The 24,018-nt window shown below is 47.6% G+C and overlaps 1 protein-coding gene across 1 annotated transcript in view; it reads right to left on the bottom strand.

Annotated features, from left to right (window-relative positions):
• Kcnk9 (potassium two pore domain channel subfamily K member 9) overlaps positions 1 to 23,101 on the bottom strand; it is a 65,655-nt gene extending 42,554 nt beyond the window's left edge. Inside the window, exon 1 of the mRNA XM_004638933.2 lies at positions 22,819 to 23,101. Within this exon, the coding sequence (XP_004638990.1) occupies positions 22,819 to 23,101 (283 nt within the window). The remainder of the gene's footprint in view (positions 1 to 22,818) is intronic.
• Positions 23,102 to 24,018: the final 917 nt, after the last annotated feature.

Genomic DNA, 24,018 nt, shown 5'->3' with positions numbered 1-24,018 from the left:
AGAAAGAAAGAAAGAAGAGTTATGTAATTATGCACTAGAAAAATGCTTAGGGAGAACATGTTAGCTGTTTTAAATGTTTACAATAAAACAACAATCTTCTCAACAACCCTAGATAGGTACTACTATCTCCATTTTTCATTTCATCTTCTTTTATTTTGTGGAGACTCAAGAAAAAGCCAAAAGACTATCTGACATGCATCATTACTAAAATAAAAAATCCCCATCTTATTAAACCTCATTTACCTCTTGTTTAGTTTTTTTGTTTGTATTAGTACATGATTTCAGTACTTCAGCTTCCTTGCATGGAGCTGGCATATGTACAAAACACATCTTAATTCCTTTCTCATACTCTTTCGCTCTCCTCTCTGTGAGGCCAGCCTAGCCTACATGGTAAGATCCTGTCTCAAAAAACAAGCAAATGCCACATCACTAGCCATTCAAAACATACAAATTAAAACAACATTGAGATGCCATCTCACCCCAGAAAAAATGATTATCTTAAAGAAATTAGCATAGAATAAGTGCTTGCCTGGCGAGCACAAGGGCCTGAGTTCAATCCCCAGTTCTAGAAAAAAAAAAAAGAAAGAAAGAAACAAAGAAAAGAAAAGAAAAAGAAATTAGCTAATAACAAATGCTGGAGAGGCTGAAGGTAAAAAGGAATCCTTCTGCACTGCTGGCCGGAATGCAGACTGGTACAACCACTACGGAAATCAGTGTGGAGACTCCTTAAAAAAACTAGGATTGAAAATCTCACTCAATCCAGTTATTCCCTTTTTGGGTATTTTCCCAAAAGAACTTAAAACATCATAACATAGTGATATATGTGCACCCATGTGTATATCAGCACAATTTGTCAAACCCAAATCTTGAAAGCCACCAAAATTCCCATCACCTAAGGAAGGGATGAAAAAGATGTGGTATTTTTATACAATGGAGTATTACTCAGCTATAAAGAAAGACAAACTCAAATTCTTCATAGGTAAGTGAATGCAAGTAAAGGCTATACTTATAAGTGAAATAAACCAGACCCACATGTGCAAATATCATATTGTCTCCCTAGTGTAAGAGAAAATGAAAGAAGAAATAAAACCTGAAAGGTTTAACAGATACAGTAAAATGAAGAGAAGTGGAACTTAAGGATTAAACAATGAAGAGGTGAGAAAGGAGACAAGACAGGAAAAAAGGTAGTGGGGAAACATGCAAGTGTATATACAGGATGTCTCCTCTGCTGGTGGGAATGGAGACTGGTGCAACCATTATGGAAATCTGTGTGGAGACTCTTTAAGAAACTAGAACTGGAAATCCCATTCAACTCAGCTATCCTCCTACTGGGAATTCTCCCAGAGGAACTGAAAACGTCATATCATAGTGATATGTGTGTACCCATGTCTATAGCAACACAATCTGTGATAGTCAATTCTTGGAAACAACCAAGATGCCCGTCACCTGAGGAATGGTTGAAAAAGACATGGTATTTTTATGTAATGGAATATTACTCAGCTATAAAGAATGATACACTTGAAGCATTTATATATAAGTGGATGCCACTTGAAGATATACTCATAAGTGAAATAAACTAGACTCACATGTGTAAATATTGTATAAGAATATAGTATAAGAAATCAAAAGAAGAAATACAAATAGAAAGGTATAACACAATTAAAAGGAAAGCAAGATCTTGACGATTGGACAATGAGGAGAGGGCAAGGAGAAAAGCTAGGAAACAGGACAGGGACAAAGCCATACATTTATACGCACAAGATGGGCAAGCCAATGATCCTGAGAAACATCAGCAGGTTTTTGAAACTAGCAGTTAATTGGTAGGATTCTCACCCTGACTAACTATATATGCTGATACCTGTGAACCAAGCAACTGCACTGAAGATAGCAATGTGTAACAGAAGGGTCATGCTTGGAATGCCTGTCATTCTGGTCTTCTAAATATGTACTTCTTGTCATGACATACCAATTATTACCTACTGTCTCTCAAGTAAAAGTTTTTTTAGTGGGTAATAAATGAAAAAAGACAGAAGAAAAAAGAAAAACAGTCACAGGACTGTCCTACAATGCTGTATATGGCTAGATTTATAAATTTCTGTGTAAAAATATGTAATTGTTTATTCATACTCTTTAAATATTTTTCATTTTTTAAAATTTTATCTCCATATTACATAGGGACTTAATGTTTAACATAGCAATATTTGATGGAAAGTACCTGTTCCATGTTATGCCTAGGATTTTTGACAGTCAGAAAGATAGTAGAGTTAAACCCAACTGCATATGTTGTAGGGTAATAATAAGCTTCTCTTCTGGAGGGTTAACAATCTAAGTTTGCAGACCAAAAATTAGAGAAATAGAAGGGCTGCAAGGACAGCCAACATTTTGACCATAGTCTTTCAAGGTCAGTGAAGACTCAGGACATAGGAGAACCTATACTGTAACATCATGTAACGCAGTTGTGTCCCAAATTTTCTGATCAAGGAGATTATGGGGCCACAGAGCAACATGATTGATGACATAGAGTGTGCCTAAGGAGAGTCACCTCCAAGAGAAAATATTCTCTCAGGCTTTCACAGAGAGCAAATGGGTCAAGCAATGGCTGTGACTCATCCATATGGCTGACACTGACAAAGGATCTTCAAACTGCAGTACAGGGTTACAGGATAAATCCTGAGGCTACTTAACTGACCTTATCAGATACCAAAGTTACATTTCTTGTCATACAGGTCTTGCTTTATCTTGGTCTTAACTATCCAGCAGAAAAGTATAAAAACAAGGTATATAAAATAAAGCTATATTAATATGCTGAGCTGTGAAAGGCTCAAGTCAACAACTTCTGTGGATAACCCACTACTATTGTGAACTGCTGGACTGTGTTGGATTGTTTTGATGAATTTACATACCTATAGTATTTAGACATCAATGGAATACCCATTTCTGACAAGACTAAACAAAAAAAGAGGATACAAAGGAAGGACAATTTTGTATCTGTATATGCAGAATAGTTAGGATAGATATACAGCTACCTTCACTTAATTCAATGAGAAGAAAGATTTGCACTAATAGTGTTTGGACAGAATATCTTGTCTGCATCTTGTACTATGGATAACCACTAAGAAGGTAACAACATACATTGTATTAATTATTGAAACTGTCCTATTAATCAGTTTTGAAACTGTCTCATTGCCATTTGTTTCTCAATAAAATAAAAAATAAATTTAAAAATAAAAAATAAATTTAAAAATATAAAAGTATATAGCTGAGGTGTATGTAAAGAATTTCCATCAGGTTTTTGAAAATAGCAGTTTATGTGTAGACTTTTCACCTTGACTAACTCTGTATGCTGATATCTACATCTACGCAACTACATCGAGGACTGCAATGTGTAATACAAATCCATGCTTGAATGCCCTTCGTCTTGATCTTCTAATTGTGTAGCAATTGTAATCTCATATCAATTATTACTATACTCTCTTTGAAATAAATTTAAATTAAAAAGGTAAGAGAAGAAGAAAGAGAGACAAGAACAAAAATTTAAGGTTTCTTGAAAGCAAGTGGTAATATTCAATCATATGTCCAACCTTATACAACTATATCTGTTAATCTGAGCATCATATATTATCTATTTTATTATATAAATAATAAATAGATAATATATCAACCATTGTTAATCAGCTATTCTTGTTTTGAAAATCTGTAATATATGCATTGTTGTATGTTATCCTATTTCTATCTTTGTTTCTGATTTTTGTTCTTGCCCTTGTTTTTACTCTTCAAAATTAAATTAAATTAAATTTAAAAATCAAATTTAAAAAAACAAATGAGCATACAATCTCTATATTATATGTGGCAAAAACCAAGCACAAAGAGGATGAAATACATGCCTATGGTTATATAGTTAGTAAACGGCAGGTAATTCAATTCCAAGTTTCATGCTTCTAATCATACTAACGTGTGTGTGTGTGTGTGTGTGTGTGCACATGCACACACATATGTGACATTAAAACACACATAACTCTTGGATTAAAGAAAAATAAAATCACTTGTAAATGATTTACAAATAAATGATGCTATAAGACCTATGAGATGCAGCCAAAGTGACACACAGAGGAAAATATATAGCCTCTAGTATATTTATTACTATGGGAGAGAGGGAGAGAGAGAGAGAGAGAGAGAGAGAGAGAGAGAGAGAGAGAGAGAGAGAGGCAGACAGAGGCAGAGACAGAGACAGAGAGGATGGAGAAGTCAAAGAATGTGAAGGAAGAGAAGGAGGAGAAGGAGAAAAGAAAAAGACTAGGAAGAAGAGAAGGATGACAAGGAAAAGAAGAGAAAGAGGAGGAAGGGAGAGAGAGAAAAGAAGTAAAGTTAAAAAACCTCCAGCATATGAAATTAGGAAAAAAATAAGTAAAATTAAAGAATATAAAAGAAATGCTTATAAATATAAAAGCAAATATCAAGATAGATAACCCACTATCACAAAATTAAGAGCTGGCTGTTTGACAAATCAACAAATGTTGGCACTCATTCTGCCTATTTCCAAACAATGTCAGAGCCTAAAGACAGACACGTGCTGACCAGGGCCCCAGGAGAGCTGAAGGCTTGCCCTCCTCCCTGAGCCAGTGGCTGACCCCTCCTGAGGGGCTGCTCAGCAGGACAGGAGGCCTGTGCTCACTCCACATGTTGGCTGAGTTTCCATATCTGATTTTTTACCATGTAAATTTTCAAATACATCCTTAGATTGGGGAAAAAGGTAAAATTAACCCCTAGATATGAATACTAGAGTGTCAGCAATGGCCAACGTGTGGCCAACCTGGTTTCCTCTGAGCCTTTTTTCACCTCCCTTGGGATTCAAGTCTCAGACATTTCATCCAGAAATGTTTCAATATCTCTTAAAGATAAGGACTTGCGTGTTGTTATATACAACCATAACAGAATAATGACACAGAATGCTTAACATTAATGCATGTTTAAATTGCAGAAATGCTGCATGTTACCTGTTTTTAAAATCCAATTAAGAAAACAACATGAAAGGATGTCGATGTCATATACCCCAAAATACACTGGAGACAGAATCATCCATAGCCTACAAGTGGGGACACTGAGGCTAAGGTCATCAAAGTGGCTTGCCTTCTGTCCCCCACTAGTTCGAGCAGAGGACTGTCTTCCCAGGCTCTGCCCCGACCCATTCTGACCTAGTCCTGTCAGCCCAACACAGCCTGACTTCGATACGGACTCCAAGACATTGGGCAGCACAGCCTTCTGTGTCATAGTGCAACAGACACTAGGTGACTGGCTTGTTTACCAGGCAAACAATGTTTGCCGAGTGACTTCTCCGCAGCAGGCTCTGAGCAAGTACTGGCATTTCTCTGATGTCATCTAATCCTCACAGGGGCCATGAAGGGGTAAGAAGCCAAAATGTGTCCTACCACATACCCCAAATTACTATGCGGCTGACCTAATTCCCAAAATCTCTGGTGCAGCTCTATCAGGTGGACCCTACACCAACATGACGGGGGGCCAACAGAAAGAGAAGAGACCTGGACACAGATGCACACAGGACGACCCTGTGAGCACAAGGGAAGAAGATTGCCGTGTGTAATCTGACAAGGGAGGCCTGCAAGAAAACTGACCTTTCTCCAGATTGACACTTTGACCTTGAACTTCTGGACTCTAGAATTACGGGAAAATACATTTCCATGGCTTAAGTTCCCTCGACTGCAGTTCTTTGTTACAGTGGCTCCAGCACACCTATCTAGCAAAGGTAGATTGCAGAATGGTTGCTGTATGCAATGTGATCAAAGTAGGTGCCCAACATTTAAATTTTAAAACTTTTACTGTTGTAAGACAGGTTTCCATTAATGTCCCTCAAAATACTTCCTCTCATTATAAACACAGTAGAATTTTTTTCTTTTTTTCTTGTTTTCTTGATTTTTCTTTTTCTTTTAAAGACAAGGTCTCGCTTTGTAGTTAAGACTGATCTTGAATTGACTTTGCAGCCCCAGGCTGGTCTGAAACTCCTGGGCCGGGCCTAAGCTGCGCCAGGCGAGGGACGGACATTCATGAAACTCACGATGATACACCTGCCTCAGTCTCCCAAGTGCTGGGATTACAGCCATGTGCCACCACTCCTAGCTTCTTGCCACTTTCTAAGGCTGTCTGGAAGTCCTTTTCTGTGAGTGTCTTTGTGGGATGTGATTAAAATAATACAATACTGCGGCTGCTGGGTGCCATCCAGTGGAAAGGCAGGTCCGTAACATATTATTCTGTGTCCTTGTCCACCTTATTCACTGGATCTGGCCGTTAGCATCTCCCAGGTCTTACCCAGAGTCAAAATGACCAGACGACCTTAATGTTTTGAGCTATTTCCAGACGTTGAGGGAGCCATGACATGGTAGCTACAGACACTTAAGAGAGAAGACACCCAGAGCTGCCTCTGAAAGTGGCAAGAACAGGGGGAAAAGCATCTCTGAAGCAAGCAGGAGGATTCTGAGGGAGATTAATGACAATGTACCTTCCAATGTAATTTTTTTTTTAAATTTAAGTATTCTAGGTGCTCTTCGATCACACTTCACATAGGTAAGAAGATGGTGCAGCGTCTCATCACTGTGACGTGGTCAGAACCGGGGCGAAGCTGAGGCTCCATCACTACACGATGCTTATGAGAGGAAGCCGGCAAGGTCATGGCAGGAGGCACAGAAAGGTCCCTGCCAGACAGCAGCGAGAAACCACACCTCCACTGTGCCCTCAGCAGGGCAGAAGGAGCCTCCCTCCTTCCTGCTTCAGCCTTGGTCACATGACCTGCTCTGCTGCAGGCTTAGGGAAGAAACATCTGTGCCCTTCAGGGAGCCCTGACTTGTTCTCTGTGTTCTTTGGTCCTTTTGCACCATCTGGGGGAAAACAAGTCACCATTGGGCACAGAGTGTGAAAGCTCTCAGCCCAGTGCTCTGCTCTGCAGCGCTCGGCACAGTGGAGCCACAGGCTCTGGGCCACAATTGCTGTTTTAAGCCTCTTCTGTGGTTGACTTGTTACACAGTCCCCACTGACTGATACAGAGCGTCAAGAGCAGCAGCCCAGAACAGTGTAGTGATGAGCACAGGCTCTGAACACAGACTGCCCTGACCTAACTCCTCTCTGCCACTCATTAGCTGGGTGGCCTGGGGCAAGTTACTGAACGTCTCTGATCTCCCCTACCCTCCTCTATAAGATGGGGATACATGAAAAAGCTATCACTAGGGATTATTAAGAGAATGAAGTTACTACACAAAATACCTATAAAGACCGAAAACCCCAAGGGCATGCCATGAATGATAACTCTTGTGTGGCCACAGAATGAGAGATTACACTTGCTCCAGAGAGCTCCCATCAGCACACCAAAATGAGCCATCAGAGGTGCTCTATCCTTTGTTTTTATGTTGATTCCACACCTACCTTTCCCTACTAATTTAGTGGGATAGTGAGCACCCTGGATCTGTAGGAATCAAAATTTCCCTCCAGGCAGGGCTGGACCAGGGGACCTCTCAGTTCTTTGACTATCAGATGCTCAGCACCAAGGCTAGCTCTCTTTGTGATCCCAGGCAGGGGACTCAGGCAAGGAGGTGGGGGTCACAGAAAGGTAGACAAGCTGGAGAGAAGAGACCAGGCCTCAGGTCCCAAACCCACTGTGTGACCTTGCCCAAGTCACTGACCTCTCTGTGCCTTCTGGGCATAATGGGTACTCTCTGCCTCTATCTCACAAGCTGTTGATAAAAAAGATGGTGGTGGAAAAGGGATTTCCTTGAGAACCAGACAGCACCAGTGACAAATACACAGAGCAAACTTCTACAGTGTGTGACACCCCCTCCGGGATCCTGTCTTCCACCAGCCAGGAAGGAAGGTGAGCATGTTCTGCAGCCTTCCACTAACCATGGCAGCATCCTGGAGGCTACAGCTCTGCTTGGCACAGGGAACCAGGGGTAATGCCTACCTGCCTATCCCTAGAGATACCTGAAGCCCTCAGGTCTATTCCTTGTGTCGCCAGCTGTGTTCAGAGCCCTCTTGACCAGCTATGTTGTAGTGAGCATGGATTCTTACCTGTGGTGCCAGACTTCCCACCCTGCATGACCTTTCAAATGCCACACTAAAGACTAAGAAGAGCAGCACTAGGATATCACAAAGTTTCCTGGAAGTGCCAAGGCCTGCTGCAGCTATGGAGAAATCAAATGACCCACATGTTGTGCTGCCATTGCTGAAGAGAACAACACAATATCACAGTTGAGTTCTCCTGATCCAATCTGAGTTGCCACCTGCAGAACACCTGGGTGGAGGGACCGGGGGGACTAGACACAAAGATGTCCAATGCAGTATTGTCTACAATGAATAAGCTAAAATAAATGCATTGAGTTGTTGTCTGTAGACAAGGATATGTTCAGTCAATGGACATATAGCCATTAAAATGAAGGTCCCTTCAGACTATGGAAATGAAAAGTAATGTTTCATATAAAGTTAAGTAGAAAGGAGGCTCTGATATGTCACACATCCTTCCAAAGATGCCATGGATACCTGTCTTCCCTTTTTCACTCCTTCCTCACCAGCCGCACCTCAGCCTACTTCAAGGAGGATAACTCAACATGTTCCAGGCTCCCTTGCAGCTAGAGTTGACCATCAGGTACAGCTCAGGCTAATGAGATGCAAGTAGAAGATCTTGGGTGGGTTGTTGAGGAAAGCTCTTCGGAAAGTGGCAAAGTCAGCTGACACATGCCTTTGACTTTTGTTCTTCCTTCTTCCTGACACATAGGATGCTGGAGGTGGAGCAGCCATTTCAGAACCAAGAGACATTAGTCTGAGGATGAAATGCAACACAGGATGGCTGAGAAGGCAGGGTTCTGACGACATGGTGGAACAGTCCATTTGCCTGTCCCAGGCTTTCTGAGAAAGGTAAAACTGCTATTCACTCTACTCACTATTTTATTTCTCCAGTTCTCAGATACAAGCAGCTGAACACAATCTCAGAATGATTCATTCTAACCAAATGATAAACACAGCAGACACATATGATGGAGGACAACTGGGGGGGGGGCAGAACTGAAGGTATTCTTGTAACTATGGGGTCACGGTATGCTGAGGAGATTTTCCTTATTTTTTTTTTATAAACTCTCTCTCCCAAGCTCACCCAAAAATATGAGAGCAGTTTTGCAAATTATCCCAAGTTGGCCTATTCCCCATTAGAGCCAGAGCCATGAATGAGAATTCTATGCCCACACTGCAGAGTTGCCTGGCCTCCAAAGATGCACCTGCTGCCAATCAATGGACATATAGCCATTAAAACAAAGCTTCTGCCTGAGATAGGGAAGCCCAGAATCTGTCTCTAAGTCTCTTCTTCACCCATCTAGCTCACCACACACACGTGGGTAGCTTACTTCAGCCCAGCTGAGCTGACACCACAGCCCCACTCAAGTTCCCCCCCAGCCATCTGCAGGATCATGCGGACATGTACTACTGTCCATTCCTCTGATTCTGTGGCCAAGAGTACCCTCCAACACTGCATATGATTCCTGTACTTACATTCCTGGCCGTAGGACCCTCTTGCTCCTGAGGGTCCATCATGCAGCCAATCAACAAACACCCTCTGGATCCTGGCACGTGCCTGCAGTCAAGACCCTGAGATAAGACACAGCCATAGTCCCTCAAGAGGCTTTCATGAGAGCAGTCCAAGCACCCTCATCACTTCCTGAACAGCATAAGAAGACAGAAGTGAGGACAACCTCCATATCGTGCAAGAGGACATGTCAGGGCCAGGGCCCTGAGATAGGCACTGCCATACAAATTATATCCTACAGTGTGGCAGGGGAAAAGGGGAGAGAAAGAGGCCACAAACAGGCTGAGGACTCAGGAGCCAAAAATGAAAGTCTGATTCACATGGCATGTACCCTCAGGCCCAAGCGGAGGCCTGTCCCCTTCCTGAATGAGTGTCACCTGGCACATCCTGCAGAGCCAGTGACAGCTGAAGGCTATTTCTCAGGTGGGCATCTCTGCCAGCCTGGTGCCTAATGGAGTCCTGGCACTCACAGTGGCCCTGAGGACTGAGATCACACATCCAAGCCTAGGAAGTGAGAAGTTCTGTCTCTACCCTGTCATCTGCTGTGAAAAGCTTTAGCTCTCCTTCAAGGCTATAGCACCTTCCAAGGCCTTCCAATGCCCAGACAGCCCAGGAGGGCACTGCCAACCCTATAGGAGCAGACATACTCAGTCTGCTCCTCAGCCCAATACAGACGTCTACTGAGGACAGGGGCAAGGAGCAGAGCAGGAGCTGGGAGAAGGGGTGAGTCGGGGCCAGGGTGGAGCTGCAGTCTGTGATGGCCTTCAAAGCTATGGACCATCTGCTTCTGAGGAAATGGGATGGACAGGACAAGATGGCAGCCCCTGTAGGTAACCATGGTAGTAGACCAAAGGGTGGAGATACAGGAAGTCATACATTGGCAATAGGACCAAGTTGGGAAAATGTTCTTTGGGAAAATTCTCTTGCAAGCATGACCACTGCGTTGTGTCCTCCTTTAAAGCTAGCCATGGAGGGAAGCAGGTTCCTCTGCCGCTTCTGACCTTCCACAGTGCTTTGCCCTGAGACCCTCCAGGCCCAGCCCATCCCACAGAGATACTTGTTTCCTACTTTCTGTGGCTCTGTGAAAGCCAGGCATTGGGCGTCTCTGCTTCTGCATCCCTAGTCTTGACAAAGCTGATATGTGAGACTGCTTCCTGCATCCTGACTGAGAAGAACAGAAGCTCCTGGGACAGCTCCTCTGATCAGTTCATCCATCCTGATCCAGATCTTCCCAGCATCTGCTGGCTAAGATCTTTGTCCTCTCCTGTGTCTCAAGCTCCAAGTACTAGGTTCTCAGTGAAAATTTGCAGGCTTCTCCTCATGAGACCACTACTGAGACTGGCGACATTCTAAGAAGCCTCCTACACATACACGCAAGCCCCTCCTTTCCACATGGTGGCTAAGCAGACTAGAGCTCAAGAAATAACCTCAACAGGGGCCGGCCAGATAGCTCAGCAGACTAAAGCTCCTGCTTAGGCAGAGCACAGCGGCAGGGATTCGATCCTTGGCGTGCATGCCTGCCCCGCCCCTAGGGCACGATGAGATGGTGATTGAGACTGGGCATAGTGGCACATGCCTGTAATCCCAGCACTTGGGAGGCTGAAAACAGGAAGATCATTATAAGTCCGATCTGTGCAGTGAGACCCCATAGACCCTGTACTAAAATACATTAAGAAAAAGAGAAAGAAATAACCTCAACAGCCTCTTGAATACACACACATAGGTACACTTCATGGCACTGAGATAATGAGCTGCCTGTCACTAGAGGTACTCAAAAAGAAGCTGGGCCTTGGAGTATCCTTATATCTGATACTTGATCTAAGTGTAGGATACATGGGCATTTTTTTTTACAAGAATGCATTGAGCAACACACTAGTGAAATGAAAGTTTTCCATGTGAATATCCAGCTTCAGTAAAATTTTCTAAAAATCAAAAATGACTAGGGTTGGTGGCCATTTGACAAGAAGGTAACGGGACAGGAACACTCTGGAGAACCCCACAGCAAGACCACCAAGACACCAAGACATACTACATCTCTGGTCACTGTGTGCTCACCCCCGCATGCTTCATACAGGCACAGAACATCAGGAGGGAGGGACGGGTCTACCCAACGGAATGAAAAAGAGAGAAAAGGTGAAATGAATGAAAGAGCGAGGAGACAAGCAAAGGAGCACTCTGGAATGAGTGAGAGTCCAGGAGGGCAGGTGCAGGCATGGGGGAGCAGGAGCCCTGGGACTGAGCAACACCATGGCAGGTGGGGGAATGAGTGACAAGTGCCCAGAAGAACTGATGTTCAAGGGAGGATGAGGGAATGAATGACAGGTGCTTGGCAACCCGGTGACACCATCATGGATAGGAGAATGAATGGCAGTTGCAGGGAGGTCTGTGATACAATGGCAGATGGGGGATGAGCCAAAGCTTTAGGGAGGAGTGAGTGACACAATCGTGGAAGAGGAATGAAGAACAAGTGCATGTAGACAAGTGCCACAAAGGCAGGAAAAGGGAATGCATTGCGTTAGCAGATGAGGGATGAATGGGTGGCTCAGGGAGGAATGAACAATACAGTGGCAGGTGTGATTCACACAGCAGATGTGTAGGGAGCTGAGAATTACAAAAGTATGCAGGAGATGAGTGACAGGTGCAGAGAGAATGGAACGATATGAAGACAAAGTGTGGGAGTGGCCGGTGCATGGAAAGCCACATGATACAGTGGCAGATGGAGGGTGGAGGATGGGTGCATCAAAATTGAGTGACTGGGGAGGCCACATGGGGGGTGAATATCACCCGGGCACAGGATGGGGTGATAAAATGACTCGTGGAGGAATGAAGGGTAAGTTCTTATACCTGAATGGTGCAAGATGGAAGCAACAACGAATGACAGAGTTATGGGGGACAGAGTGATTCACTGACACAGCAATGGGAGTGATGTAGGGGAACACAAGACAAGGGTGTGAAGGACTGTGTGACATGAAGATGGGTGGAGACGAATAATGGGCTCCTGGTAGAAGGACCAGTGTGGCAGCAGGTGGAAGAATGAATGACGCAATGAGAATAGATGGGAGAGCACACAGCAGGCGCACAGAGACCTGAGTGAGATGGCAGCAAATGGGAGAACGAGTGCGTGTGTGTGTGTGTGTGTGTGTGTGTGTGTGTGTGGAGTACAACAGTGGGGGGGCATAGTGATGGCCAGAGAAATGAATGATGTCTTGGTGACCCAATGGTGGGCAGGGGCACAGAGCACTGAGTGGTGTAGTGGCAAATGGGGATGAATCACAGGTGCACAAAGCACACTGAGATACAGGCGGTAACAGCAGAATGGGGACAATTGCATAGCAGGGGATTTAGTGATGCTCTGTGGGACAGAGAAAGGAACAGGTCAATTCATGACCCAAAGGTCCAATGCCAGTTAGGGACCAGTGATGGAGAATCAAGTTGCAAGTGGTTCAAGGGAGAACCAACAGCAGACTCAGGGAGAAACAATGACATAGTAGCAGATGGGGAGATGAAGGATGAGGGCCTGGAGGAGAGAGAGGTACCGCAGGCAATGGGGAAAGTAGCAGGTGCGTGGATGTCCAGAAGATGCTGTGGCAGAGAAATGAATGATAGGCAAGCAGAGAACCAACTGAGGCAATGGTAGTCACAGAAGGAATGAAACATTTGGGAAAAATGTCCCGCCACATCATGACATTTTGTGGAGACGTGAATGAGTGACTGACGGGTGTGTGCAGGACTAAGGGGGTGTGGAAGACTGTGTGGTGCAATGGAAGTTGAGAAATGAATAACTTGTGGCGAAGGAAGCATACAATAATAGAGGAATAAGGGACAAGTTAGCTCAGTGGGTTAAGCACCTTCTTAGGCAAGCGCAAGGACCGGGGTTCAATCCCTGGCACCACATGTCACGCTGGTCCCACCATTGGGCATGCTGAGCCAGCAACAGAGACCTGGCGTGGTGGCGCATGCCTGTAATCCCAGCTCTGGGGAGGCAGAACACAGGAGGATCACTACAAGCCCTAGCTGTGTAGTGAGACCCTGTACCAAATACATAAAATAATAATAATAGAATAAATTATAGGTCCCCAGCGATCTAGGTGATACCATGGTGGTTGCAGAGGATAAGAAGCAGGTTCAGGGAGGACTAAGTCATACAACTGAGGAGGCAGCATTAATGACAGCTTCATGGAGAACTGAACAATACAGCAGCAGATGGAAGAGTGATTGACAAATAATGGAGGAAGGTGTGATTCCCTGGCACATGGTAGAATGAATGGCAGGTGGATAAAGAACTGAATGATGCAATTTTGAATGAAGGAATGAATGGCAGCTTCCTGGAGGAGTCGAGATACAATGTAACATAAGGAAGGCTGCACAGAGGATGGGGTGACATAGAGTGGAGAAATGTGTGGTAAGATTGTGAACCTGGAGAAAAGGAGAGATGAGTAGAAAACAGTGATACAGTGGCAGACAGGAGTCTGAATGGCAGGTGCATGGAAGATCATGTGATGCAATGCCAGATGGCGAAGTGAATGCCCACTGTGTGGATGACCCAGAAACACAATGGTGGGTAGGGGGATGAATGACAAGTGCATTGAGGTCTGAGAACGAATGACAAGGGCTCACAAATGTGAGTGATATAATGGCCAAGGGAAGAGGGATGATAAATGCAGAGAGGACTGAGTGATAGTGACAGTAGGCGGGGGAAAGAATGACATATGGGTGGGGAACTGGGCTACCGAGTGGTGGGGTGGGATTCATGATGGACTCATGGAAGACCAAGAGATACAAGTGAATGTAGGGGAAGGAATGACAGGTATGTGGATGACCGAAGGATACAATGGTAGGCAGGGAAATATATGATAGGTGCATGGAGGCCCAAGTGAGACAGTGGTGTGCGAGGAGCGGAAGTACAGATGTCGGAGGACCGGTGGACATGGTAGTGAATGGAGGAATGAGAGATGGATGGATGGAGGAGTTGTTGGGTAGGCGTGAGTGACACGTGCAGAGAGGATTAGAATGGGAAATGGGTGAAACGCATGGTGGAACTGAGTGATGCCATGGCAGATGGAGGCGTGCCCAGCAGGGGAGAGGACCAAGGGATACAACAAAGCATGTGAAAATGAACAATAGATGAATGAAAGGAGTGATGCCACAGAGGACGTGAAGACGAACAAAATGGGTGTGGAGAATCCAGGGATACGATATTGTACGGAGAATGAATACGATACTAAGAGCTGGGTGGTACAATGCCAGATGGAGAAGTGAATGGCAGGCTCACAGAAGACCAGGCAAACCAAAGGGAGTGGGAAATGAGTGACAGATGTGGAGAGGACCTGGTGATACTATGGTGGGTGAAGAAATAAATGACAGGACGATGGAGAACTGAGGGATACAAGGCCAGATGGAATGCAGGGTGCACGAGAGGCTGAATGGTACAGTGGCCGAGAGAAGAATGAATGGCAGGTGCAAGGATTACTGTGTGATAGAACAGCAGATGGAGGAATGAACATGGGTGCAAGGGGATGAGCAATCAGTACCAAGTGGGGCAGCAAAGAGCAAGCATATGAAGGACAAAGTGACACAAACACAGGTGAGGCAACGAGTGATAGGTTGATGGAAGAATAAGCAAAATAATAACAGACATGGAAATGAATGATTGGCTCAAGGAGGAATGAGAGATTCAGTGGCAGATGCCATGTGAATGACAAATTGCACAGAGCTGGGACCTGAAAAGGCACACAGGGAGATAAATGATCGATGCACGGAGAATTGAGTGACACGGGGTTAAGTGGAAAAATGAATAACTGATACCTGGAAAATTGAGGGATAGCATGGTGGATGAGAGAATAAGTGGAATCTTCACAGGGAAATAAGTGATACAAGGGCAGACAGCGGGTGAATGATGTAAGGCCGGATGGGAGAGGGAATGTCAGGTTCGCGGGAGACTGGGAGATGCTGCATGGGAATGAAGAGCAAGTCCAAGGAGAACCGAACGGCCTAAGACAGATGGGAGAATGAGTAGCGAATACCCAGAGGAATGCATGATACAGTGGGGGATTGGGCATGCATAGGGAAGGAAGTGACACAATGATGGATAAAAGAATTCATGGCAGGGCATGAGAACTGAGTGATGTAATTGTGGGCAGGGAAACAAGTGACAGGTGCCCAAGGGCCAGGATGACACAATGGCGGAGGTGCCAATAAAGGACAGGTATATGCTAGACTTGGTGGTGCACTTTCTGATAGAGAAAAGAATAATGGTGGATGGCCAAGAGGTTCAATGGGGTGGGGGGATAAATGGCAGGGAACTGAGAGATGCAATGGTGGATGGGGCGGAGTCATGAAAGGTTTGTGGAGACGCGATGGCACTGTGTAAGGTGGGAGAGCGAAGGGAGAGTGCTGACGCACTGGGGAGTGAATGACAGGTACAGGGAGGATTGACACCGTGGCCAGGGGGAAAGGACGGCATGTGTGTGGAGGACCACAAAGTAAATGGTGGATAGAAGAGTAAAGGATAGGTGGAAAGAGGACTGAGCGATACAGGCTTTGATAGAGGAAATAAAACTGAGTGACAACAGTGGCATTTGGGGGAACAATGAACGAGAAGTAGGTGGAGGCTGCGTGTGATAGATGGGGAGGGAAGGAAATGAGTGGAGGTGTGTTGATTAAGGAAACGCTATGGTATATAGATGAATGATAGTTGCCCCATAATCTGAGTAATACAACGGCAGGTGGGGGAGTGACTGACAGATACACCAAAAACTGAGCTGGGCCCTGTGGAAGGGGAAGGTATGGGAAGGACTAAGTGATGCAAGGCCTGATAGAGAGAGATGAGGGAGGAGGAGCTCCAGACTCAGTGGCAGATGGCAGCATGAGTGACAGGTGGGTAAAAACTGAGGGACATGATATTTTTAAAAGGGGATGAATGGCAGGTTCATGGAGGAATAGTGATGCAATGTGAGAACAAGGAAGAGAAGGAGGACTGCATAGAGGGTGGAGTGATACAGTGTCACACGGGGAATGAACAACAGGCTGTGGGGTACGATGAGGGTTGGGGGAAATGACAGCTAGGTAAAGAGCTGAGTGACACGATGGCAGGCAGGGGATTGAGTGGCAACTGCATGGGAGACCAGGAGATAAAATGTGAGGTAGGGAAGTGAATAAGCTGCCTATGCATGACCAAGAAATGCAATGATGGGTAGGGACATGAGTGACAAGTGCATGGAGGACTGAGTGGCACAGTGACAGATGGGAGAACAAAGCACTGGTGCCCCCGACAGTGAGGAATACAGAGGGATAGTCAATAGGAAGTGCATGAGACCTTTAGTAACAGTGATGGCAGGTAGGGGGTAAGAATGACAGGTGTGTGGAGAGCTAATACAGTGGTGGGTATGAGATTAATGGTGGGTTTATGAGAGACCAGCTGACTTAAATGTGTATTTGGAAATCAATGACAGGTATGTGGATGCCTGAAGATATAATGGTAGATGGGGGTAAGTGATAGGCCTGAATATGGAACGGCAGGTGCATGGAGGACCCAGGGATACAGTGGTGAGTGGGAGAAGGACTGGCATGTGGACAGAGGACCAAGAATATAGTGTTAGATGGAGACCAAGTGACAGATGCATGGAGGACCACATGCCACAGTGGTATGTAGGGGAATGAATGAAACCTGTGGAAGAACTGAGCTATAGAGTGGCAGCCAGGGAAGGAATGACAGGTGGATGGAGACCTATGCTACAACGGCAGATGCAGGAATGGGTGACATGTATGTGCAGGACCAGGTGGGTGGTCCAGGACACTGTGGTGGGTGGAGGAATGAATGCCAGGTGTGTGGAGGACTGAGGGCTACCACAGTAGATGGGGATAAATGACAGGTCTGTGTAGGACAGAAGGATGTGATTTCAAATAGTGGCGGGAATGATGTCTTCATGGAGGAATGAGTGATATTTCTGTGGGACAGGGCAATCAGTTAGAGAAGGAATGTTGGTTCATCGTCAGATGGGGAAATGATTAGCAGGTGCGTAAAGGACTAGGACTAGCAAATCAGTGTCCAGTAGGGGCACAGACAGCAGGTCTGCGTAGAAATTAGTGACACCACATCAGGTGGAGTGATGAAGGACCCAATGATGATGATATCGGCAGGTGCTTGAAGGACAGAGCAACACCATGCTGGATGAGAGGTGAACCATCGACTGCATGGAGAAATAACTGGCAGGGGGCAGGGGGCTGAGAGATACAATAGCAAGTGGAAAGGAAAAACAGGTGCAAGTATTGAGTACGATACGTATGGTAGAGCAATGAATGCCAACCCCATGATGGACTGGAGGAGGCAACAGCGCTGGTTGAAAGACTGCCCAGGTTTGTGGGAAGGGAAGAAGGGAGAGAGCACATTGCACTGGAGGAGGGAGGGATGCAGGAGCAGGTATGTGGAGGGCCACTGTGTTCACCTCCTGCTCCACCCTTGGCAGCTGTACTTCCTCAGGTGAGCCAACCAAGGTGGGGAAGGAGGAGGCTTTGGGAGTCTGGAGCTGCTTGGTCTTACGTGCTTCTCGCTTCTGCTTCAGAGCACTAGGCTGTGTCTCCATACACCTAGGGAGAGGCGGTTCTTTTATGTCACCAGAATCACAAGGAACCCCCCTTCTGCTCCAATTCTCTATCTTCTCCATGACACGTACGAGCAGCTGTTTCCTGGAGGGCCAGCTGCCCAGGGAGGCTGTGCTGGGAGGGGCCCAGGGAAGAAGTGTGTCCTATACATGGCTGTGACCCTGGATCTTGCACCCCGCCCAGACCTTCCTGTAGTGCACCAAGTTCTAGATCCCTCCCTGGGGTTCACTGTGTGGGCTTCCTAAGCAGTGACAAAAAGAGACAAAACAAAGACATGGGTGGGACACTCCACAAGCCCACCCAGCTCAGAGACGATGACATAGGTGGGCCAGCAGTAAGGACAGCCTCCATAGCCTCTCTGAATTTTGAAGTTTGGCCCTTCTCCCCAGGTGGATGCTGCCTCGCCTGCCTCAGTTTCCTCATCTGTAAGGCCAGCCTGGTGATGATGGGAGCATGAGCCTAGCTCACTCCTGTTCAGCAGGCAGGTGTGGGAAGGAAAGACAGCTCCAGTTGGGGGCAGAATAAAGGGGAGTGATGACAATGGAAGTGAAGGAGGTAAGGAGGACCAGGGCAACTCAGCAGGCAGTGGAAGGGGAGAGGGAGGCTGGGAGACTTCTTGAAGGACAGAGACCTATGAAAAGGATCCAAATGGCTAACCCATGAGTGTGTTTTGTGGGGGGGGGGAGAACCCAGTGGCACAGGACACGCTAAGGCAGTCATTTGGATTTGCTGTCACTGCATCTGTGCTGGACTGCCACCAACTGTTTGGGTATCCAGCTGCTCCTGTCGAGGCCAGGTGTGGTCTTGTCATCAAGACTATCCCCAGTGCCTCCACAGCAGTACATGTGAGAGTCTGCAGGTGCTTTGAAGAGTGCAAGCCCTGGACCAGAAAAAACACCAAGAGTGCCAGGGAAAAAATGAAAGCGCTGTCCACTTCCTGAGAATGCTGCATGTGGCTCTTTTCGGGACCAGAAAGGCAAGGGTCCCAATGTTCTGTTGTCCAGCTGAGGCAGGAGCCCTTGTGTACTTTTTTCAGGGTGTGTCCCACTCCCAGCCACAGACCTCATCTTAAGGCTGCCATTTCAATTCCTGAAGCAACCACTGGTTTTCAGATGGATTCAGGGGCTCTGGGGAAAGCCCTGTCCCTGATGTATTGCTTTCCCCACCTCCAAACTATGACCATAAAGGGAAAATACCACACACACACACCCTCCTTCCCCTACAGCAAACCAGTCTTTGAATAGTCTTCCACAGCTCCGCAGACGAGATCTGGTTTCTTCTTTTTTGATGATCCTGAAGGTGATAACAACTTAGATCATAGATATTAGATCGAAACAAAGAGGTGACATGTAGATTCCAGCTCTGTGATATCATGGGAGAGGCCCATCATGGGTCATAATTTTGGCTTAAGGTGCCTACTGTGTGAAGGTGACAAGTTTGCATCCATCAGGAACCCCTTACACAAGCTCCAAGACATCAGCCACACCCTGAACAACAAATATAGATAAAGAGCCCATGGCCATTGCAGACTGCCCAGTGCCCCCGACTTCCACCACTTTCATCAATAGGTTTGAAAAAACAGCACACAAATTGTCCATGAGACAAGCAGGGGCAGGGTACAAGTAAGGGTCTGGGGCTTCGAGAGTTGAGACCTAAGCAATTAAATCCCTTCTCAAGAACTAAAAGTGGTGTGGACATTGAAGAGCACAACTGGGGCAGCACAGAACCCAGAACTAGATAAAAGATGTAATGGAACTGGCCCTTCACAGAGCTGGCTGCCCTGGTTATCACAATAGTCTCTGTGCTCAGGGCTCCCAGGAGAGCTAAGGTAAGATTCAATGTAAGATTCCTCCAAAGCCTTTCGTGAAGTAATTATATATGTTTTTAAAATCCATTTCACAGAGGGAGCTAATAACTGTATCTGAGAAGATGTGTTCATTAGCTGACACCGGGGTAGGGGCTCCCACCGAAGCCTGAGACTTGGGTACAAAGTGGACGTACACCCCAGAAATCGTTCAAGGTTAGATTAAAAATAAGAATGTCCAGCAAGATTACCCTGACTCATTAATATCACTGTCCAGTAGGAGACAATTCCTTGGATGGTATGCCTTGGGGCTGGGTTTTGTTCTAGGCCTAAGAACACATTAATTTGCATTTATATTTTAAAAAGAAGAAAACAGAATTAACTGGAAAGGTGCTTTGCTTTCTGTAACTGTGAGCTTTTCTGCTAAGCAGCTTCACAGGCTAGAAAGCATGAGGCTCAAACAGCCAATGGCCAAGCTTGGGAACTGCACACCTACTAAGTGCCATATTCTGCCTGGCAGCTGTGGGCATGAGGATCCCCCTCAGCCCTTCAGAATCAGCCTGTCAGGAGGGTATTACACAGTGGCTCTTCTACAGGTGGGGAAACTGAGGTTGGGAAATGACACTGCTTTGGTGGTATAAAACAGCAGGATTCAGATTCCAAGCCCTATCTGTGACTCCAAGTATATTATCTTTCCATGGGAAGGGGGCTATGTTATGAACGAGCATGTATTCCTATCTGCGTGCGTGCGTGCGTGCGTGCGTGCGTGTGTGTGTGTGTGTGTGTGAATTCCAACATTCCTGTTGAGAAAATCATTTGAAAATCCCATTAAAGAAGTGAGAAAAATCAGCACATGTCTCAATGTCCCCTGGTTGCCTGTTGAAGGAGCCCACCACCCTGGGGCTAAGACCCCACCCTCACTTAGCCTCACTTCCTTTGACGTGTTTTCTTGAAAGTCTGAGCCATTAGGAACACATGTCATGAACTGCTGATCAGAATCAATAATAGAAACACACCTCAATAACCGCTTCATCTGTCTCCATGATTTATTTTTTAAGGAAAACTGGAACATTTCTGGGTTTGCGTTTAACTCCAGCTCTCTCCTCAATGTGGCAGCTCATCTCTTGGGACCAGCCAGACACCGTATGTGCAGGCTTTACTACTGAGAGCTGGCATGCTAGCCAGTTTCACCCGTGTCTCAACTATATCACACAAGCCACCTTTAAAGGAATGAGGGTTCTCTCCCATCCCTGGAGGGCTGGCTTCACAGTCATACTTCTTGCTTGCCAGCTGTCCAGCAAACAGGCTCCTGTGCCCCAGAATCAATGACTTGCACATTTTCATGTCACAACTACAGTTAAAAGAAATGATGGCAATCGCCCCCTGGCCCTCTCCAACGCTGGAAACACAACAGGGAGGAAAAGAATCTTCCACGTTTTGGTGCTGGGCAGAGAGTGTGGGGCCAGTGGGGCCAAAGCTGCTTATATAGATGACAGAAGGACAATTTCTTTCCTTGAACATGAAAATATGCACAAATGAATTAAACATCTAAAAGAAGATGACTCTCTAAAAAGTCTTTTCAACCAAGGAGAGACAGGCCGTCCTGTGCCGGCGCTTCCTGTTGCATATGGCACTGAGAACTCTGTTTTGTTTGTTTGGTTTTTTTGTTTTGTTTTGTTTTGGGGGTTTGTTTGTTTGTTTTGTTTTTGGGGTTTTTTTTTCTTTCTTTCCAGTATGCAGAGCTTTCCAGACAAAGAAAATATCAAGGAAAAATTAGAGAAGAAGGTCCAGGAAAGTCGGACAAGGGGCCCAAGAGAAGGGGAAGAGGAAAGTGACCTGTGCTTGGGGCAGGGGTAGAAACAACCATAGGGGTGCAGGAAGGAGCTCAGCCCTGGGCCACATGCTGGCCCTGACAGGTCCAAAGGGAAGGTCCTAGAAAGGCAGTAGGCCCTGCGGGGACAAGTGGCAAGCCACAGAGACACCAGCCAGACTCCTACTAGCAGGGCAGGCACCGCATCCACTAGGATCAAGGCACCTGCACACATTCCCACAGGTCTCAAAGCCTGATGCCTGGGAAATCTCCCAACCCTCTGCCTCGAGGGACCCTCAGAGATCTTGCTCTGTGGACAGTGTGCTGGGTGTGGGATCTACAGGGGAGCAGCTCAACGATGTACCAACTGGACCCGTTCCCCCGAGAGGACTAAACTTCCCCCTTGCTACACAATATGTATAGTCCCCCTCTCTGAAGTGGAAGCATGAAGTGGCCACCCACATCTGTCCCAGAGCAGCTCGCCTGCTGCCACTCCTCCCCTGAGACCCGGAGAGAAAATTCTTCCCCCAAGGCCCTAACATATACGTGCTCCAGAACCCTAAATCTGGGCTCAGAAGGGGTTGAAGACAGCCTGGAGGCTGGCAAGAGTCAGTGCCTCTCCCACCACCACCACCAGCAGGAGCAGCCTCCTGCCTGCCACCTGAGGCCATCTGGGTCCCTCGGGTGTCAGGCCAGCCCTCTCCAACAGGTAGAAAGTGTAAGGCTTGAACCCCACAGGGCGCTGGCAGCCCCTGACTGGGCGGTGGGTGAGTGGGTGCCTACTGTGAAATTGTTCTTGGCGTTCCAATGTCTTTGCAAAAGTAACGCCTCCGCCCTCGCCCTCAGGGCTCCAGGCTCACTAGTTGGCCTAGACAGTAGCACGGTGGACAGCCCCGGCGGGGTTCCTAGCCATGAGGCGCGGAGGTGCCAGAGAGGTGCAGATTCCCTAGGGACAGTGGGCGCTGCGGGAGGGGACCCGGGGCGCCGCGCGCTCACTGTATCTCTCAGGGAGCCGCCTGCGGCCCTTACCTATGGTAGTGATGACCGTAATCGCAAAGTAGAAGGAGCCGGCGAATTTCCACTGGACGCCAGCGCGGTGCGGTTCCGACTGCAGGATCACCAGCTCCAGCTGCCGGTAGTCCTCGGTGCTGATGTTATACTTGCCCCTGATCCGGATCTCCTCCGCCTTGAGCTTCTCCTCTTCGCGCATCTCGTGGTCCGACTCGAGGGCGTCGAACACCGCCGCGCCCACCAGCAGGTAGGTGAAGGTGCAGGCGATGAGGGACAGAGTCCGCACGTTCTGCTTCTTCATGGCCGCCAGCAAGGCGCTGGCGCGGGGAGCATGTCCCGCAGGCTGGCAGCCGCGCGCGTCCCACTGCAGCGCCCCGCGGCCGCCTCCACGACCGCCGCCTCCAAGTTGAAAGCCGCGGCAACAGAAGAAGCAGCAATCGGGAAGCAGAGGACGGGCAGGCGGCGGCGGGGCCGCTTCGCTGGGGCCACCACCATCGCGGGGCGGCCGGCGGGCCAGGGGTGGCGCGGGCCCCGGCTCAGCGGAGAAGGCGGGCAGGCACAGGAGGCTGCTCGAGCGCCGGGGCCAGGTGTCGTGGAGCCCCGACACCCGGCGCCAGGTCCGGTTGAAGCAGCCCGCCCCGCCGTGCATGGCTATGCCGGGTGGCCCAACGGAGCCCAGCGCGGGCTGCGTTGCCCTCCGCACCCCGGCCCGCGCTCCTGCCCGAAGTACAGGGGCAGGAGCCGGAGCCGGAGCCGGAGGTGGAGCCGGAGCCGGAGCCAGGTCGGAGGGCGGGCGCGGGGATGGGGCCCCGCGCCCTTCTTCGTTGGGATCCAGTGGTAAGCCTTACGGGGCCACTCGCAACCTGCGGGACCTCCTTCTCCTCTCACCCCCTCTAGCCCCTTCGTTTGGGGGCGAAAAAGTTTGCTAAGTGCTGGCGCCTCTGGAGTCCCCGGCAAGGGAGCTAAGCAGGTGCCGCGGGAGAAGCAGCCCGATGCCCGAAAGTCCGAACGCCCTGCGCCCACCTGGGCGCGCAGGGGCACCGGGTGGTACCCTCCGCGCGTCGGCCGGTCTGCGAAGTTTGCTCGGCTCAGCTTGCGAGGCGCAGGAACGGGGCGCGGCTCCAAGACGGCAGGCCCGCGGCGCAGCTACCTCGGGGGCGGCCAGGCAACTGCGCGGCAGCGGCCGGCCAGCGAGCTCCTCCGGGGGCGGCGGGCGCG

Source organism: Octodon degus, unplaced genomic scaffold (assembly GCF_000260255.1).
Source record: "Octodon degus isolate 3935 unplaced genomic scaffold, OctDeg1.0 scaffold00104, whole genome shotgun sequence".
Taxonomy (NCBI): domain Eukaryota; kingdom Metazoa; phylum Chordata; class Mammalia; order Rodentia; family Octodontidae; genus Octodon; species Octodon degus.
The sequence above is the reverse complement of the archived record's forward strand: the minus strand, read 5'-3'. Positions and strand labels throughout refer to the sequence as shown.